The sequence below is a fragment of the Ambystoma mexicanum genome, chromosome 2p, assembly GCF_040938575.1.
Source record: "Ambystoma mexicanum isolate Mex_15411 chromosome 2p, UKY_AmexF1_1, whole genome shotgun sequence".
Classification (NCBI taxonomy): Eukaryota; Metazoa; Chordata; class Amphibia; order Caudata; family Ambystomatidae; genus Ambystoma; species Ambystoma mexicanum.
This window is the reverse complement of record NC_090923.1, coordinates 1171800534-1171821835: the sequence shown is the minus strand read 5'-3', so window position 1 is coordinate 1171821835 and position 21302 is coordinate 1171800534. Positions and strand designations below refer to the sequence as shown.

The window sequence follows — 21302 nt, the reverse complement described above, 5'->3', positions numbered from 1 at the left end:
GAGATCAGTTTTTATCACGGTCTTCCACAGTTTGCCAGCCCACCCGAGGATCATGGTGCTCTGGGTTCTCTCGCCACCCTCTAGTTTCCAAACTCTTTACTGCCAGATCTCGCTTATCTGCCAACGTTAGAAAAAACAGCGATCTGCTCGCGCAACTATTATCCAGAATATGCTGCACTGCCAGAGTATCCTGGGGACTACAGATCTACATAGCTTCCTGGTGCCGGGATATCATCTTCTTGATCGCGATCTTCACTTGAGTAGGCTGAAAGGTCAAGGAGCGGATTTCGAGCCCCTTCCTCCACAGGCTCGGTTTGTGTATTCTGCTGCAGTACTTTGGGACTAGCAGTCCTGCTTACCTTTTTTTTTTATTACTTTTCAATCCTTACGCTGTCTTCCCGTAGGTTTTTCTTTTCTCAGACTTGACAGTTTCCTGAAGTTCCTAGCTTCATTTTCTTGTGTTCGTTGAACTTGTTTTGGTGGAGGTGCCAAGGCGGCTGGCTCCAACCTGTTCCTTCGTCTAGCACCAAACAGCGGGAATGTTTTCTTTTGTACCGGTACCATCTCCCCATCCTCCATCTGATTCCTACTACTAGTTTGAATAGTGGATCCAATTTCATTCTGTTTAACAATTACTTCAGCATCAATGCATATAATCTCCCGCTCAACATCACTCGGAGACTTTCTGACCCTGGTTTGCATACTCTGTGAAAATTCCAACTGGGGTATTTAGTCTTCCTTCCTTCCTTCCCTCATCACTGAGGTTAACGTGGGGTTCTGATGTTAGTCCTGTTCATGGTTGATGTCGATTGAGCAGCTCTTAGTGGTTCTCCAGCTACTGACAAAGTGGCAGTGATCTACCCTTCCAAAAAGATCATCTTCGAATTTACCATTGCCAGCAGCGTAGTCCGATTTAGCTAAGGTATCCTGCATAGCCCAATAGACCTTCATGAACGCCGCCATAGCTATCGTTATCACCAATAGTTGATTTAAGGGGTCGTTTAAGGTGATTTTATCAACTTTTGCGCTGTTTCAGCCAATATCCTAGGACTGGCCTTTTGCTGTTTCTGTATACTAGGAGTGGCTCTGGCAGGCGTATTAGGTAAACAATATCTCCCCTCAGCTGCATTATGTGGAGAAACAGGGACCTGAGTAGACCTAATTTTTCTTTGGGGCACGTGCAGCGTCCCAAAGAAGTCTACCTCTCCCTCTTGAGTTACAGAATTATCTGTGGATTTATCCAAGTTGTAAACCTGCGTTGTTCTTTGTTTTTGATTATGCAAGTTTAACCTATTAGCGTGCTTCTTAGCCTTTATCCTGCACTCGTCCATCCGAGGCTCAGTTGTTCTACCCTTGATGACCTCATCATGTTGTAGATCTCGAGGAGCCTTTCCTAGATCTCCCGTTTCCAGCCTTTCCTGTGATTCCAAGTGATTTGGTCTCCCTGGACCACCGGGGTCGGAATCACTCATTAGGGCAGTAACTTTGATCATACTGTCAATGCATCCTAATTCTGGGAGTGAATCCTTTCATTATCTTTTTTGGGCCATTGATTTTACTGATAAGTCACGTTGTCACCACATATTTTGCGTCTTCTGATTCTCCGCTCTAATAGAGGTCAGCGCTTTTAGTTTGTTCCAGACATTCCAGAAGTTCATGGTCTGTTAATCTCTCCTTTCTGCTAAAATAGCAGGCATATCCAACACTGACCGTGTCGCTGTGTTTCTGTGTATGCTCTCTTACCAGCTATGTTAGCGGGTTTCACCCTGACAGCCCTCTAGTTCTCATTCCAGTTCCATATAACGGGGGAGCACTAGTTCCTGGGCTGATAAAAGCTCCCTTGAGCATGTTTGTTTTCACAGTGCATCCAGTGTTGCAGCCGTTCATTTTAAATGTGGCTGTCTCCATGGGCCTGCAGACCCCACTTCTAGTGGGCCACCCACTGGGCATTTCCCAGTGTTTGCCTGTCTGTTCAACTGTCTCTTCTTCAATTATTAGATTGACGGGACACACGTCCTCCAGGGAGTTTCCCTGTCCTGTTGTCTTATGTTACCCCTCTTGAGCAGGTAAATATGCAGACAGCTTTGAAGCAATGAGAGGAGACACGCGCTGAGCTTCAATTGACACAATATCTTACTCTGCTGCTCGGCCGCTAGTCTTTTTCATATTCGATGAGTATGTTATAAAATACACAGACCCCCTCTATGCTGAAAGAAGGGGGGTTGGGGGCATCGTTGAAGATACATGCAGACCTGCCACTTTGGAAGCCACTGCGCGGGGCTTATGTGCTAGAAAGACTTGTACTAGGTGCTTTAGGCTTTTAGGTGGCCAAAGTTCTTTCCTCAGCATTACTTCAGACAGTTCTCCGAAGCTCCCGGTACCACCGTATTGAGCAGATTGATTGGTCATTATAGTAGACAGCACTAGATGCTGGGCCCCTTCTGCAGCCATGTCTTGAGTGCCCTGACATCTAGAAAGGTCGTCGGGGGATGGGGGGGGAGGGCTAAAAAAAATTGTTTTCCGCAAGCACAGAGATGGCAGTATTGGCATTGTCGGGTAAGTCCGTCTTACATTCACAAGTAGAAGGGAGGTTAGGCATAGTCTGCGCATTGTCGGGCAAACCCTCCAGCTCTTCACCGCTTAGCCCAAGCCGCGTGCTCCCTAGGGATTTAACCCTGTCCCCCTTGGGTCTGCGATTTTCTGGGTCTGCGATTTTCTGGGTCTGCTAATACCTGTTTTTTCGCCAATTGTGTGGTGCTGCGCATAGTGTTCACTGGAAAAGAGTGGACGTAGTCCCTCAATGTAGACCCACAGAATTATCACAGTTTGACCAAGATTGTACATAGTGCCATTTAATCCCTCTTACTGGGGGTCAGTGTGGTAAAGATGCGATGATATGAGGGGGTACACTCTCCAAATGCACTCTCCGCCACACTCTTTTGCTGGGTGGGGGGGGGGGGTCCTATAGAGGATTCTTTCCAGTGTCACTCAGTGAAAGTGGAAAAAACACTCTGCATCCGGAAACGTGTCCCGCAGGTCAGGAACTCGATAGTGTTCTAGCAAAACACCAAACACATTATGCATCCGTTTTAAGAAAAATGTCACCCTCGAAAAATTCCCTGTATGAAGTACTTCAAGTGGCTTTGCATAATAAATTATCAAACCCTTTAGTCTTCATGGAATCACTGCTGCTATGTTTGATCACAGTGGGAGAGGGTGGAAAGATTTGGTGAACAATCCATTAAGGGTAAAAAAAAAAACTGTCAAAGAAATGGATTGGATAAAGACGATAACTATAACTCGAAATGACAAAATCCACAGTAGAATCCGCTTGCAAGGTGGAGGTAGCTGCTCTTCAGGTCTCCACCTGAAGAAATGAAGGAGTACATGCGTAGGGAAACTAAGGCTAAGGTAAGTATTCGGTTCTCAAAAGCACCCCGCAAGGGCGACTGCTTTCTGGGCAAGCAGCCAGGCAGGAGGGGCCATTCAGGCCATGCCATCAGCCAGGATACAGAGCCTGAATCCGATTGAACAAAGGGCTAACCCTGCTTCCTCCCTCTCCCAGGTAGGAAGGAAAGTTTGACTGGTCCCCAGAACATATGGGGGGAACCACAACAGCACTCCATGGGACACAGAAGAGGCGGCCACAGCGATCCCCTAAAGCTTACTGAAATCTGCCACTCAAGTTCTGTTCACCACACCAATGCGCTTCTTTGCACATCTCAAACAAGTTTTAAAAGCTAACCCAGAATTCCGAGGCTGAAATAGGGGTGAATCTGCCTGCATTTAAAACAAGCTGTTTCAACAAAACTAAAGATGCTACCAACAAAAGTACACTTTGTACATAAATCCACCCCTCTTCAATTTCAACACTTCATATTGTGTATCCGGGCAGGCAGTTTGGCAATCTTAGGACTTTCCTCCAAAAGAAACCTTCGCAGATCTCCCAAGTCTTCCATGACAAACTCAGAAGGGACTCAACGCCATATGTCAATACAGCCACTACCTTCTGTTTGTAGAATGTTATAATGGGAATCATGGTGTAAGTTCCATATCGATTGTGTATGGCTCTCCCTTGGTTGGTTCATTTTACCAACTTTTCTCTGATCAGTTGGTATTGACCCAGCTCATTCCTGTTCTTGTTAATTCTGACTCCCAAGTAAATTATAGAGTCCACATTATCTAGATTTTTGCCATTTATCGACCAGTTTAAACTTTCCACTTTCTTCCTTCACGCTGTAGAACTCATAATCAATACTTTTGATTTCTTGGCGTTTATCTTCATATTATTAGCATCAAGATAAGTTTTGAAAGCATAGAGACATCTTTGTAGATCAATGGCCGTCTGGTCTATAAACACCAGATCACCTGCATGTAAGATCCACGGGATCGTTTCTTCATTAATTTTAGGTGGGAAAGCTCTGATATTCTCTTGGGATTCTTCCATGTCCGACATAAACAATACAAACAGCAATGGGGCTAAGGCACATCTTTGTTTTATCCCATTTTGCGTAGGTATCCCTCTAGATAATAAGCCCGCTTTTGTGAGGCGGATCTGAATAGTTGTATTTATGTAGGGATCTGAATAGTTGTATTTATGTATAAGGCTTGTATTGCCTCCAATAAATCCTTCGGGCAATTCCACTTACACAGCTTTTCCTATAAGCGTTCCCGGCTGACTGTATAGAAAGCCTGTTCTAGATCCATGAACCCTAGGTATATTTTTGTTTTGTTTTCAATTGCCTGTTTCAGCAAGTTTAAAATTAAAAGGTTGAGTGATGTACCTACTCCAGCTCCAAAAGCTGTTTGCCTAGGGTCTAGGATTCCCGCCTTTTTTGCCCAAGTTTTTAAACCTCTGAATGGCAATAATTTGCTGATTGATTCTAACAAGGCGATTGGCCTATAGTTCCGTGGGTCTCCTCGATCTCCCTTTTTATTCATCAGAACTATTATAGCCTCCCTCCATGATGAAGGTAGAGTTCTTTTTGTAAGTATTTGTGTGAACATTACCGTTATCAGATCAGCCCAACTCTCTGCATTGTTTTTCAAGTCTTGATTAGAGATGCCATCCGGGCCGGCGGCCCTTGAAGTACTTAAATTCTGGATCATTGTTAATATTTCAGTTCGGTCTAATTTATTGTTCCAAGAACTTGACTTTCCTCCTCCGTCACTCTTAAGGACATTTTCTTTATCCATGAATAATAGCCCAACTATCCTCTGAAACTTGGCTCAGGGTAAAAGCCTGTTGGAATTCCCCTCCTTTATTAATAATCTCTCACAGGTTTCTTGCATTTTTTGCACACACAGCGGTTAACATTTTTTCTGCATCTCCGTGTGCCCTTTCGGCCCGGTTTGCCCTGAGCCAGTTTTTATAGGTTTGCTTACATTTCCTGATGTTATCCCACTTACTAAGGTCCACTACTTTTTTCAGCCTTCTCAGATCTGCTCAGTATTTTTTCCTTTTTTCCACCTCCTTTCTGTCAGTCATGTCCTGTTGCTGGTTGGTTTCTTTGTTGCGTCTCTCTTGATTTAGAAATCTTTCAACAACCATCTGTACTCCACTCCCTATGGTTTCACAGTCACCTGCTTTACGTATCTTTTATTATTTGTGGAAAGTATCTTTGTTTTATCCTTAATCTATTTAATCCCCATGATATTTCAACCGGGTCCATCATTTCTCTTTTCTGAACTTGAATTGGAATTTCTGTTTCAATCCTTAGTAGATCATGATCACTAGTTTTCATTTTCATCACTTTTAGGGATCTGATCCAAGGGATCGTTTTTTTTTTTAAACAAAAAAATAATCCAAGCAGGCGTAACGGGTTCCCCTATGCCAAGTTGCAGCACCCTGGAGGTCTCCCCTTATTTGGCCATTTAGCATCTTCAATTCATGGACAGCCATTTCTTTTATCCATGCAATGCTCTGCCTACTAACTGTGAATCTGTTATTGGGTTTCCTTTTTCCGTAAGTAATTTGATATTCAGATCCCCACATATCAGAATTAGTTGTCTTTTTTTCCGATCAGCATTGATTTATCTACCTCCTTCTTTGTCTTCAAGGAAACTTTCTGGTAGGGTCTTGTTCTCACTCCCTACGCATTAATTATCAACACTTTAAGGTCATACGCCTCCAATTTTTTATTTTCAGGACCTGCACATATGGGTTTGGGATTGTGTTCGACAACTTTCAGGCCACAATTTTCTTTCACCAGTGTTATCAATCCCGAAAATGGTCTACCTTGTTTCCCTTTCCTAGCTGGGTTAATAAAGACTTCGTATTTTTCACACACTGGCTTCTTCCTTAGCCACGTTTCCTGTAGACATAGGATTTCAAAGCAGCTACCTTATGATTATTTTTTAATTTCGGAATAAACTAAACCTTGTTAAACCCTGCAACCTGTCTCTTTGCTTCTTTCACGAGGTTTGTATTCATAATGTTGTGAGCGTAACCTGGGACAGCCGTTCACACTATCTATCCCACCTGAGGCAGCCCTGTCTTAAGTTCAAGCGAGACAGGTCAAATTGCTTGCCCATATCAGGTTAGTTGTATTCATGATCCGACTAGGCCTTGTGTCAATCGGCTGTGCGGGTGCATAGGGTAAGCGGGGATGAGCGTTGGACAATTTTTCTGATTCATTCCCTGTTTTTGAAATGCAGATCTGGGAAAACTGTAGCCTTGTGCTCAACATTGCAGTAGTGCGCGAAGTCACGCAATCGCGATGCTCAACTGAAAATCGTATCTTATTGGGAAGGCCATAGCAAGTCAGGATGGGGCATGAGGCGATGAAGAATTGGTTCCCACTATTCCAGTAGGGTGTGCCCTTGGCGGCAGATCAGTTTTCGAAATCTGAAAACCGCTGCAGAGTGCTGGCTAACCCAGCCAACATAGAATTCCTTTGGTAGACTATCTGTTGTACCGTGAATCTCATCAAGAAATCATAGTCTATAACTGGCATGGTATAAAACTATGGATTGTGTTCTGTATAACTGTCATTGGAGGAGAGTTGGACCTTTCGTTGTAATATTCAATGACAGTTGCCTTTCGGTTCAGTGCAGGGGAAGCCATGACTTCAAATTAGTTTTTGGGCACAGTTACACTGAAAGCCTCGTGTAACCTAGGATTCCTTTTGTGTCTGTCCAAAACAGACCACGATATTGTATATTATGATATGGCATTTATAACGCACCTATGTAAAAGTACTTGAAGGCGTGACGAGGCAAGCGAGGGGAGACCGAGACAAAGATCTTACCAGGCCAGGTGACATTGAGATCGGGAAAGTACAAAAGGGAAGGGGGGGGGCTAAAAGTGCCAGGGGGGGAATGGGGAGGGGGCAGTGGAGTGCTTGGGATAAACAGTCAATATAAATAAAGGAAGACCATAAATAAAAAGTGCGGCCAGCAGGTGGAAAGTGCAATGGTAAGTGTAGACAACAGGTGCCAATTGCTCGTAGAGGGCAGTAGGGATACAGAAACAGTCCCAGAGTGCAAGTGTTGCCTGGGGGGGGGGGCAGTGCAGGTGGGCAACTGGTGGGTAGGGGACCTGTACCAGAGATAAAAGGGTAACCAGGTCAGGCGGTATCCTGGCAATCAGCACAGTTTCAGTCAGCAGATCAGCAGGGTATAGGAGGAGAAAAAGCAGATAGAGATAGAGGAGAGGAAGGACCCGAGTTGGAACAGGGATGGTTGTAGAGGAGAGAAAGGACCAGAGTTGGAACAGGGATGGTCGATAGAAGAGGAAAGTAGTCTGCCAGGGCATGATCGGTGATACCCCGGTTATCACGGAGACGGTTGAGCAGGATGGTAGTTTTCACCATGTCAAAGGCAGAGTAGCGATCGAGTAATATGAGGACACAGGGAAGAAGGAATCAAGGTTGGAGAGCACGTCCTTGTGGATGTTCAGGAGAGCAGTTTTCTGAGAGTCCGGAGGAAGTACACGAAGCATCTGGTTGGATATTAGTCTCCAAGAAGGAGAATTTCACAGAGACTTGTTAATTAAGAGGCATTAAGTGAACATTAATGATGACCTTGGACAGAGTGGAAGGAGGCCAAGAAGGCGTCCACCATCAATGGGAGAAGAAGAGCAAGTAGAGAGCACAGAGACCACATGTAGAGTCCATAGGTGTGGTGACTGAACGACAAAGAGGATATCGGTGAGGGTTTGCCTGGAGGTAGCACAGGTATGCGGTAGGGAGGCCTGGGTTGGAGACCAGGGTGTCCTTTGTAAGCTTCTTCCTACCAGATTTAGTGATGAGAGCAGGGTAGTCGATAGAGAAACAGTTACTAAAGATAGGAGAGACAGAGAGCACCATGGAGTTGGTAGGCAGGGGGAAGAGGAGGAATGATGTTGCAGGGGGCTGGGAAAAACACAAGGGAAGGACACAGTAACAGGCGCATGCAAAGCAAAACAGTCGCACTGTATGGAAAAGTAGCAACATCAGGCACTTATTGCCAAAAAGCTGACAAAGAGGATACATTGGAAAATGACATTTTGGACGGACGCAATGGTGTGCTATGGAGAGCCCAAAAAAAACATCAAAAGACTGAAATAGTCTGTATAAAAAGAGGCCCACTCGCCGAGGTGTTTGAAAAATAAAACCCTGCTAAGGCAGAACGTTCTGGAAGTTTTGACACAGGTCTGTTGATTTATCATTGCTATGAAAATCTTACCCACCATAGGCTTTCAATGCCAGTGCCAAGCACTGCATATGTGGATGTGGTTTGGGTCTAGAAGTAGGGCTTGACAGACACCAAGTCTGTGTCCCGTCGACTGATGGTAAATATTCATTTGCCCATCAGTATTTCAGCAACCGAAACGGGCAGTGCAGCACTGATGTGCTAGGGCAATTCCATTTTCAAATAAATCACCAATAGCAATCGCAGACATGTGTCTTAACGTTCGAGGAACATTAATATCAATGAAGGGAAGGTGAAAGAAATACATTAATGAATCATACACCAAATTATATCTGCATAATTAAATACTTTTAAATACTTTTTGTAGCTTTGATATTGAGTGTAATAGCATTCAATTGTTGTAGTACAATGTACAAACAATATAAAAAATGTTATTGTGAGAAGATTGTGAATATATATATCGGGATGTCAATATTTCTACAAGTACCTCTTTAGGTGGACAGGGCTCGTTTGCAATTTTTTGTAGCACTGTATGTTTCCTAGGAACAACATCTGGATCGATTCCATGAGTATGCATAGCCAACACATTCAATGTCAAATCTTACACAAATTTGAATTCCATTTACTGGTATATTGGCTTGGCCACCCATTGTTTACTTCGTTTTGTGAAGGCCTTGAGGTAATGAAGCATCCCAAACTGTCTTGCTGTTTTCGCTTGTTCCCTCCCAACGTTCTCTTTGTACGCAAGTACAGCTAGTCTAGTTCTGGCCTCCATACCATCTATGCCGAAATGCAACCTTTTGGGCCTGTTCTTTAGGCAAATATTGTGGAACGCCTCCAAATCTCAGGTATGACAGATTTCTGCGAGTCCCTTCATGTCTCCTGAAAGCGTTTTATCATACACTATCTTCTCAAGAGCTTTGTGTGGAGGTGAACATGGCACCAACCACTTCTTTTTGTGTTCCTGCTCCTCCGATAAAGGTCCATGTGCACATTTGTGCAAACTTTGGTTTGTTGTCCAACGTTGGAACAATGGTGAATCAATGAACGCCATTTTTCAAGTAGAATTTCTACAGACCCATCACAAGTTTTAGAGAACTACCAAAGATGGTTGCTGATAGATTGACGCCACTAAGATTTGTTCCGAACCCTTTTTTTTACCAGCAGCTGTCATTTTTTTATTGACTGATTTGGCAACGTGTCATACATCAAATTGATAGACGAATGTGTGGAAACTGCTCTCGCATGGCCTTGGATATCCAAACATGCCTGTCAGTGGCTATCAGGTCTATTTGCATTCCCCTCGATTGAAGATGTTGGGATTTGATGAAACCATGTTTATCCTTGGCCACAGAAGATGTACATTCTGACACCTGCACTATCTCCGAAATCAGCATTTTTTTTTTACTTTCCATGTCTTGAAAGTGGTATGTACGTTGCTGAAAATCCTGGGCTGTCACACTGTCCGTCGCCAGCTAGCCAGAAACGTTTGCCATAGCGTCTACTTTCGATTGACATCTGTTCAGTTTTCCAGGCTTGTCTTATTGCAGGGAATAAGAATTCCCTTTGATATTTGTAGTACTGGGTTTTAGCAAGGAAATCCACTCCCACAAATTGACAAACTCAAAATCTTACTGAAAGTAGACCCGCTGAAATGTGCTGCTGAACCTAGTAGATTTCCATCTGACACTTTGTCCAGCATCGGTTGAGCGGACCATGAAAATGTATTATGGAGGTGGACAAAGCTGGCTTGGATTTTCAGGTTAGTGCCTTGTAATACACGAGGCACATTCACCAATGGCTGCCCGCATATATTTCCCCTCAATGTATGGACACATTTCAGCATCTGTACAATCTCTAGCAGGCAGCTGTCGAATACAATGTATTTTTGCTCCTTTAACAGCCAATCGTCTGCCATGAATGTGGTTTGTGACTCCACTGTGGCGGACAAATCGCCAAAACTAGGCAAACTGAAGTCGAGATCTTTAGCAAGTTCTTCGGTCAATTGCGTTGAAGCTTCAGTCACTGTTATTTCAGGTTGTGATATTTGCACACGAATTGGAGAAACATTTAAAATCGAATGGTTCTTGGGTGGAACATTTTTGGCCGGTGTAGATTGTGTCAAGGGGTCTGCGAGGAATTGCAATGCATCTTCATTGTATTCTGTTGTCACATGGTAGCAATGGTCCATGAACACTTTGCAGGGTTCAGTGATCAAATTCCATTCAGTTTCCGGCCATTGGGCATAAGCATCATGAGTCTGCTTATTGACTGGACCACGCTGCGCCTCAAATATTAGTTGCTCCATTGTGAAATCTGTTTGTCAAGCAACATCTTTGGTTTCATTTGTTTGTGTCATTATACTTCTATTCCCTCTGGACCTCTAAGAGAAGTGTTGAAAAACATGCTCCATGTATATTACACAAACAGGACATTCCACTTTACAAACATATGAATAAAACACCAGTCTAAAAACGTCTACAAAACAAACTGGTTTGTTAATTACCCTTGTTTTCTTGCTTTTCTTTGAAACCGTGGGATTCTCTTTTGGTCCATGTGCCTCCTCTTCTAATTCAACAGCTTGTGTGCATTCCTTGAATCCAGTATTCATTAAAAAAAGAAAATTCCATCTTACTGAAAATTAAAATATTTCTTTGCACAGAGCACTTACACACATAGCCTCAAAGAGTGTACGTTATTTAGTCATTATATACATTTCAGATTTCATATGTTAACCTTCCGAGATGTCACATGTACTTGATCAAAGATCACAGTGGTAAACATACTGACTGTAATGTTGCCCTCAAACCTTTTTATAATATATTATGCATTAGAGAAGAAGTAACATTAGAACCGATATAATAAAAGTTTGAAACCGCGTACAGTCACATGCATTTCACTTTCTAATAATACCCTTTGTAGTATTTACTTTGATTCTTGCAAGGGAACTGTAAGTAGGCCTAACTCATACTCTGGACAGGTTGCAATGGAGGAAGTGATTGTATTCAAAGTTCCACAGTACTTGTTTTAGTATGGATGAAAACAGCGAAACGGAACTGACACAAACCGATGCAGACGATGGTACATATAGATAGAAACAAATACATGCCACTTAGTGTTACTAACTGATAGCACACACAACCATTTTGATTTAATTTGAAATTGCAAGCATAACACATTATCGTAAAGGACAAGTACAATAAAATTACTTGATAGGCGAGTGAACTTGATGTTGACACTGGGGGGAAAAGAAATTGATGCAGAATCTTATTCCTTCATTTTCCGTGCATTGTCATAAAGTGCTACAAGCTACCTGTATGAAAAACACTAACAAGTGTGTACCTCACAAGTTATTATATAATTTGAAAACCTGTGGGCACACCCTAAACCCAAGTGCAAAGGCTCACATAGAAAAAAAAAAGAAAACTAATTTTGTGAATGTGCGATGTGTTTCAGGTGGGGTTTTGAAGCCGGGGGGCCTGGAGACACTGGGCTCACTGGGCTTGGGGAGGCCATGAGACCAATGGTCACCGTGCAGAAGAACCCTTTTGAAGTGTTTGGCACATTGGCCGTTCCGTACTCCCAGCCCCCTTGCGAGTGCATGGCCACAGCTGCGAACTGCCATCAATACTGGAGGGGGGATGGAATGGCATGAGGCAAGCGCAAATGGCCCGAAACACTGCTGAAGGGAGACACTTATGTGGATTGCGGGGTCTTGAAGAGGGGAGCCTGGGTCTGGGCCGGCCATGAGAACAATGGTCACCGTGGTTGGGGAAGGAGACGATCCTTGCCCCCCCCGCGTCACTCTGTAAACATACCATATGTAATAACCATGGGGAGGCGCAGCCACCCCCCGCGGCATTCTGTTGCACTACAGCCCATAGAAAATAACCCATACATTATAGCCCAAGCTCCACCATAAGAAACCATTTTGAACTAGGCCCAACGCCATCTTTTCTACCCGACCCGAAAATCCATCTCTGTAGAAATGCAGCTCTCCCATCCCCAGCGCCATGCACAGCCAGCCCACACCATTGCCTCCCCCCGTGCCATATCCGTTCTCACGGAAGCCAGCCATGCCTTGTTAAAATCCAGTAGTATCATTTCCGAAAGAATGTGCTCTGCGAAGAGCGTGAGACACTGACAAGTCATAAACCAAAGTGCCCATTCATCTCCACTAAACTGTCTGTGCCGCTCAACCCCCAACCGCCAGGCCAGAGCCCAGCAGCTCCAACCCCCCCACTCCCTAGTTCCATTCATGCTGATACTCATCTGACACTTCTGCGCACCGATTACTCCAGGACCCCCACCACAGCCCTCATCCTGTGTGGCAATATATTTTCCGAAAGATTAACACACGTCTACCTACTTTATGCTGACCCAAGCGGGGCAGATGGCAGATCAAACCTTTGGGGTGTGCACCTGGGTGCACAGATTGCGGTATCAAAGAGAATCCAGAAGGGTAGAGGTTAGAATGCCAGAATATTAGATCATGCGACCTGATTACCCCTATTCATACAAGATTGTATGTGTGCCATTATTTTTGCATTATAAGTTCCTGTTTAGTTTAGTTGGATATATATATGTGTGCTCCCTTGCCCTGACCTTCACACCGCTGAGTTGAGCCCAGCTGACCCACGTTTGCCAACAGCAACACGGAGACGGTGGGCAATTGTCATCTTGTTTCCCATTTAGTATAAACTGTTCCATAGGCCCCCTCTCCAATGCTAGAATGTGCACCCTATTCATGATGTCATCAGTGATGCTGTGTGACTTTTTTAATATGCTGCCCACATAATGTTTCGGCAGAGCGTCTTTCGGGCAGCAGAGTTCTTTGCTGGCAATTCTTATGATTGTATAAACTTTATCTTTGCAACTCATCTCCTGGTCTCATTCCCTGACGGGGGTTTACCTTATTTTTGCATATTATTGGGACACGTGCAATGAGGCTGCCTTCAACGTGCAGAAGAACCCTTTTGAAGTGTACATGGTGTTTGGCACCTTGGCCATTCCTCCCCCCACCCAGCTCCCTTGCGAGCGCATGGCTACCATTGATGCTGGGTGGGAGGGTGGATGGGCATGAGGCGAGCGCCAAAGGCCGGGAAACTGCTGAAGGGAGACAAACTTTTGTGGATTGCAGTGGCGGGGTCTTGAAGAGGGGGGGACTGGAGACAGTGGGTCTGGGGTGGCCATGAGAACAATGGTCACCGTCCAGAAGAAACCTTTTGAAATGTATTTGGGTGTTTGGCACCTTGGTCGTTCCCACCCACCCAGTACTGCAGTGGGGTATAATGGAGGGGGGATGATTTGTTGCGGAAGAGGTGAACGTAAAAGGGCACCAACCATTCTTTTATGTCCATCATGAACCATTGAGCGTGTTCTTGATTCACTGACTAATTGAAACCACTATTGGTATATGCTCATTTGTATTTTATTTAGTTTGGTGATGTTGATTTCACAAACTACAAATTGTATACTTGAGGTTGCAGCACAGTGTGAAAATCCCCTGTACTGTCCGCTGTCACTGGGGAATTTTGCGCGAATGGCTCCAACGACACAGGTAGGTATTACTCGTCAAATGTAGAATACAAGCCTCCCATAAAGCCACCATGTAAAGGAACGGTAGGACACCAGCCTGTACCACCTGTGGAGGAGAAACATACATACTGTAACCGAATTAACAATATAAGTGTTCCCTCTTTACTTGAAAATGCATCCTGAATTCTATGGCATATTTGCCCTTAGAAACGTTACTTCATTGATAAATGAACTTGGACTTTAATGTCTAGACACATTACAAAAGTAAACACCCATTCAATCCATAACGGTTTTGGCCACAGAGAAGTATTGTTTCTTAGCTGATAGTGAAACACGGTATCCAGTTAATATGTTGGAAATAACATTTCGAATGACAAAATGTCGAAACAAATTGCTAAAAAAAACCGAATGTATTTTTTTTATTTTTTATTTGCGTGTTTTTTTTGTTGTTTCACGAGTAAAATAGAAAGGGTTAAAAAAAAAAGCAGGGTGAAACAAAAAATAAGACATTCGACATTTTTTTTTTGGTAATATTTTTGCATTCCAAATAATGAGATTCGAAATATTAACTATAAACCAGTGAAACACACATAAGCGATAAACTCCGGTTTGCAAAAAGCAAGAGAAATCTATCCAATTTGAAGACTAAATTCATTTGTCAGTGATCGATCAAAGTTACGACAATGTAGGCGACAAACATTAAATATTATTCGTCTCAGTGGTCAAAATGACATCACACCTAGAGTACACTACCTCGTTACTTGGATTGCGAGGGCAAACTGTTGCGCGAAGTTTGTGCATAAGCACCATCATAATCCTCAACACGGACCGTGTGAGGCAGGCTGTCCTGAAGTCATGCAGCTCGGTAACGCATAGCGGAGGTGTGTCTTCTTCTGATATGTTAGCCAAGCATCCAGAGTTTTCTTTGCAGCAGCAGTTCTCCACCTCGTTTGGCATGACCTTGCAGCGATTGCAGGTACATCAGGTGGAAACGTCTTCCATGCGACTAGGCTCAGGCTCATGCTCCGGTGATTCATCTTCCCAACTGTCGTTAATACCCCATTGTTTCTGCATCTTTTTCTTTCAATTACTTCCTCCTCGGAATACTCAGGCTCGTACTGGTAGGGCTGTATTGCTGCCATTATACGGCATATGTTATAATAAAACACAAGTAAAGATTGAAATCAATATTACTGCTAGTGTGAGTATCTGTTCGCATGTGCTTTGTGCTAAGAAAGTAGCTGAACAGAGCAGAAACGAGTTACAGGCAATCCAAAAAAAAGACAGTGAAACGATTGAAACAGCAACTCTGATGAGAAGGGGTCTGTTATACTTATTGAGGAAAGAGACGTCCAGCCATTGCCATGGAGGCACGTCAATAGCTTGCGCAAAGAGGATCTTGACACAAGACATGCATTGGCTTTGTGAAAAGGGGTGTAAACGTCTAGTGATGTCAGCTTCACAGGTGGGGTGGCTATGATTTAGTGCTGCAGGGACACTAGACCTTAAGGCGATGCAGCAACGGATAATATTACCACAAGATGGCTGCGCACAACCCCTTGTTTTCGCATGTGTAAAAGTGAGGAAAACTAAGCTAAGATGCATAGGAGCGTTTTTTACGCTCGATCACAGTATGCTGAAAAATACATGCCCAAACGATCGGCACAATAACCCTTTTGAGCGCACTATCCCTTTTTAAAATTAACTTTCTTTTCCTTCCTCTACAAAACATAAAAACCATGCTTGTGCTGACCATCTCCCTTCTCATAAAGGATGTTACCATTCTAAATGTAGTTTGTGTAATATACCATTTTTTAAAATTGTTTATTGAAGTACTTGTGTTTGTAGTGAAACATTGCTCCAGAAGTATTGTCAGACGAAACAACAAAAAAACACTTAAACATATAAAAGCCTTCACAAACAATTCTGCTCCCCCAAATGATTCCCAGGCTAAACAAACGTATGCCGTCTCGTAATTTCACAAATGTTCCCTTACCTTTACACCCACCAGTCCCTTAAATCACCCAGGCCCCATAAAAGTGAAAGCACAACTTTTTTAAATTTCTCTTTTGGGCTGTACCATGCCTTATTGCTTTTAAGGAGGGTTTCCCGAAAAGGCCAAACACTTGGCTGTGCTGCTTCTTTAACATGGGGATCTCCATTCCGTATCAACCTGCGCTGCTCCGCCGTTCCCACTGCTGTGCCTCCCTCCAAACTGTTACTCAAACACCCTCTTCCTGCCAACTCCCCCCAGCCCCTCCCGCCCCACTTGATCAGCCCGTGCCCAACTTAACACTACATCTCCTGGTACTGCTGCTCCCTACAAAAATAAAACACCATGCTGCCTCACTTAAAAATACTTTTTATAGAAATGGCATTATTTACTCGGATGTTACAAAGTGATTATATGAGAAATATGAATTGCTATTCTCCATACCGATGAAATTATGGGTTGCCATTGGCACATATGCCTTTTTAAGTAACTATAGTAGTTTTGTTTTTAATTTCCTAATTTACATGATGGATGACTTGATTGAAAACAAAATCTGCTGATCTGGTTGAACGTTCTTTGTTTCCTTCTGTGCTGTTGATGTATCATTTTTCCTCCTACGCAACTTGGGGAAAAAAAAAACTTTTGTTTCTTATTTCCAACAGGCACCCCAGAGTTTATGGCACCAGAGATGTATGAGGAGCACTATGACGAGTCTGTGGACGTCTATGCGTTTGGCATGTGCATGCTGGAAATGGCCACCTCTGAATACCCTTATTCGGAGTGCCAGAACGCAGCACAAATTTACCGTAAAGTGACAAGTGTAAGTAATCCTTTTTTCTTTACTTGTAATCTTGGTATCCCCAGTATTGTATTTTCTTTTTTTATACACATACTTTAGAATGTTCCAACTTGTCAATCTGGGAACCTCCAGAAACCATTTGCATTATTTTTCACTCGCATAGCCTGCCCAAGCAGGTGCCGCCTTCTATAAGAGCTTATGCATAGGCAGGTGGTTGAGACTCCGAGTGCTGCCAGGCCAGCCATCATTCTAAAACGTAACTTTCACTTGCTGTTTTTGCTCTGCTACTTGAAGTTTGAAGAATTGTGTTTGTACCGATCTTAACATGTTTAAATTGTGACCTCTGGAAGGACACTGTGCAGGAGGATCCCAATGAGTACTGCATCTGCTTCCTGCATCCTAATGATGTTGCTGCCTGTGATCTGTGCCAGGGACTCTGCTCCAGGGCCCTGGCGGGAAAATAGTCTTAGCCTGGCTGCACAAGCCCAGATGTGAGAAAAGTGACAAGTCTGCTAAGGAGAAAAAGTAATGCAGAAGTGCTGTTGAGCAGTACGTTTGGTGGGAAGGACAAGCCCAGGCCTGTAGGCTCTGTGTCTGGGTAAGGGTCTGGCTCCCCCAATTTTGTACACTTCACTAGATCAAAAAATAACTGTTACTCCACTGCATCAGGGTGTGGAGGGGAGGGGGGAGTCTTCCAAGGTGTCTAGTCATTTCCATCTGGACTTTCAGGCTATAGGAAGACTTGGTCTTCATCATAGCAACTACGTTGAACATGTCTGGCAAGTCTGCTCTGTAAGTCTCGATAATCCGGAAGGTTCTGGATGGTGGGCCTGAACGTTTTCAGGGCTTTGGCATTAACACCTCCCAATGCCAGTCGGTTGCAGAAATGATACAAGATCCCTAACTCTACTCTGGTCTGCCTTGGATAATATGTTGGCCACTTAGGATTCAGTGGACGTCCTCTTTCAAGGCATGAATAGCAGGGTGTTGCTGAGGATCCAATCATGGTTGAAACCAGCAGGTTTTAGGCAGGAGGTACATAGCAAAAGCCAAGGCTTGCCATTGAATGACCTGTAGCTGTTGATCAAGAGCACCAATGATGCCCTAACATGATCTAAAAGGCTGCGATGGCCTGAACGGCTTGGGTACTGCCTTCCAGGCACTGATGATCTACTACCTCATCAAACGGTCTGGGTCACCCTTGTATGTACTCCTTCCAGCAGCATTAGCCTTTTTATGAAGCATCGACAGTAAGGTTTGAGCACCAACAGGCTCAGAGGGCCAGAGCTCCTTTTGATCACCTTCAAGGGCCAGTAAAGGAGGAAACTGGGGCAAAGGTGGCTTAGCCGTCCAAGCATGTCCATCTTTCATTCTGCCCATCCCACAAACTGCAACGAGGAATGATCTTGGCGGTCAATGAGAAATGGCTGCTGACATCGTGGCGATGGGCAATGCTTTTGCTTTTTAATGGAAGCCCCTCTGTATACCGGGTTTCCCAAAGAACACTGGGAACAGATAAAGGTGAACAGATGTTCCAAAGAAATCCATTGAGTTAGTCCCCAAAAGGGACAGGGGACATGGGGTCTGCTGAAAATACTTTCTCACTGGAAACAGAGAAACTTCTCAATATGGAATTGGGCAACTTGAACAAATAGATCATAAAACCATCTGAGATGCTGGCTTTGCAGAATGTGATTCTGCAGGTCAAAAAGGGAGACAGAAAGGGGACCCGAGGACACATCTCTACCTGCCAATTCTAAGGCAACATCGACGATTCCTGCGGCTGGTGTTTCTCTGAGTTTATTAAAAATTAAAGTTTCTAGTTTACAAGCTCTGATTGGTGCCTAGGGTCTTCACTAAGTGTTTTTCTCCAGTGGTTCCACATATGCGAAAGGGCTGTGTGTACGTGTACCCTTAACTGGACAGTTGACTGATTGGCTCTGCTTCCCAGTAGGACATGTGCGTCCATGCATAGGAGAGCAGACCTGCTGTATCGTCTGGGGTTCTCAGTTAATGAGTAGTCCACATTCTGAACTAAGAGTTGAGCTGCTTTGGCAGCTTGCATTTCTCCTGAGACCTGAAGAGTGCTTGTCGATGAAGATCTATAAGACATTACTAGAGAGCACTTGATTCCTTTCTGCAAGCTGCAGATACGTCTGCTGCCTGAGCAGTTTGACTCCATTGTGGTTGACTGGATGGGAACTGGGAGTATGTTTTAGCGGATGAAGTGGACCTGGCTTTACGTTCCAAGAATAATTTTACCAAATGACACCAGTGTCGGAAACCTCTTTTTCAGGTTGTGAGGTCCACCTGGACCGCTTCAAGATTCAGGTGCAGTGGCCTCCAAAGTAATTGGCAATGCACATCAATGTGTTGGGGCCGAGGGTGGTTCGGCTGGCCCTCAAGGCCTTCTCCCCACATGATCTCTTGGAAAGCCATCTGGTTTCAGGCAGATTAAACACCTGTCCTTTGCTACATTTGCAAGCAGGCGTTTGTGGTGTGGATCCCTGCCATTACCCTGGGAGTCGGCTGTCAGCGGTGCAGTATGGTGGGGAAGTTTACTGCAGACCTGTTCAGAGAGAAAAGTGCTACAACTGGAAGAGGGAGCAAAAAGTGCTGCAACTGGAAGTTAGACGCTCAGATTCTAGAAGAGCTATATGGAGTGTGGAGGTGCCCAGGAGTGAGTGTTTGCCATTACAGAAAATGTAGAGGCTTTTCTCTGGATTCTGCCATCTGGGGCTTTTTAGATCAGTTGGTCATTGAAATGTGCATACACATTTACTTTTCTCCATCTTATTCAGAACTGGTCAACAACGCAGTTCTCCAACCCCTACCCACCACCCCTTGGCCCCTGCAAGACGTTCCTGATACTTCGGATGTGGGCTAGGCAACCATGGTACTCTGAGCACTGCATAACCTTTCAGAGACCCATGTCCAATTGCCTTCCCGTCATAACTTGCTGACTAGGCAGCGGGGCCAGATGCTTCATGACCTGCCATTGTTCATCCTGGTAGTTTGTCTGAGGTCCTGGAGTTTGGCCATCTAACCTTGGGGCAGGACATTCTGGCAGAAGCATGGGCTCCAACAGGGACACCTATACAAAGAAATGGAAATGGTTCTCCTGATGGTGCGTTTGGATGGATCTTCACCATATTCCGTGCTTCACTTTAAGAGGTTCTGTCTTATCTACTGAGCTTTGCTCAGGTTGGTCTGCAGCATTCACCAATTCAAGGACCATTGATCTGCTGTCATGTAATACAGAAAGATACAAGGACATGAATCATCATTAGGAGGAGATTACTTTGGTACATCGGCTGGCCCCTGCATGGGAATTGAACCTGCTGCGGTCCAAGCTGATGGGACCGCCGTTTGTGTCGATTCATTCCTTTGATCTGAATTCCTGTCATTGAAAATGGGTTTCATTTTCACCATTATTTTGCCATTGAGTGTGTGGGAGCATCAGAGACCCTTGAAAATGTTTTTCGGGTGCCAGGAATGAGCCCATTCTGTTCCCCACAGATAGTGTTGAACTAGCACAGGAACCACAGCAGCTCTTTATCTTTGCTTTTTGAGAAAGTGTGGGGGGTTGCACACTGAATGTTAGAGGCAAGGGTTTTATGTGCACCTTGTTTGCCAAAAAACCTCTGTAGTAGATCTGCAAAGCAGCTATTGAGTGTTCATATGTTCAGCCATCATTTCTGTTAGCTAGCCTGTGAACATGTGCAGTTCAGCCAGGTAGAAGTGTGAAACATATTTTAATGAGACCTCCTTCCCTCCATTCCAGATAAGGAAGCAGTTGTTTTTGTACTACCTTGTCCATTCTGTTCTTCCCGAACTTGTTTCCTTTTCTGCTTAATATTTTGTATTTTAAAGTATGTATGCTGGGGATTCACTTGCTACGTACCTTTAGTGTACATCTGAATGTTTCTAGGTGGGTTTCAACAAATACCTTGATTGGCTTTAGTTTTACTATTGTTGGTTGCACAACTTTTTTTCCTTTTGATTTATTTCTGAGGCTTATGAATCTGTTTAGATTTACATGCTTTGCCTTCGCCACCACCTAGTTGTTGGCTCGGAGTATTACATCTTTTTGGCAAATTCAGCAACAGGTGGTCGACAGGACTGGTTCTGTCGCACTGACCTTCCCTATGTGTATAGGGATCTGTGATCCGTCACGCATCAATGTTCTCAGATTGTTGTTTTTCTGGCATAGGGTCTCCAAGACTTTGATAAGCAGAGACTATACATTCGGCACGTTACACCCGTGCAGCATGGGTTTCAGATGATAAACTAAAGAAGACGATGAAGACTATTTACACTTCAGGTGCAAAATAGGGA

General features: G+C 44.1%; 1 protein-coding gene across 6 annotated transcripts in view; it reads left to right on the top strand.

Moving 5' to 3' along the window:
* WNK3 (WNK lysine deficient protein kinase 3) overlaps positions 1–21302 on the top strand; it is a 2095067-nt gene that overhangs the window by 586882 nt on the left and 1486883 nt on the right. For all 6 annotated transcript variants that reach the window (XM_069645314.1, XM_069645316.1, XM_069645315.1 and 3 more), the window contains exon 5: positions 16828–16985. In XM_069645314.1, the coding sequence (XP_069501415.1) occupies positions 16828–16985 (158 nt within the window). The remainder of the gene's footprint in view (positions 1–16827; positions 16986–21302) is intronic.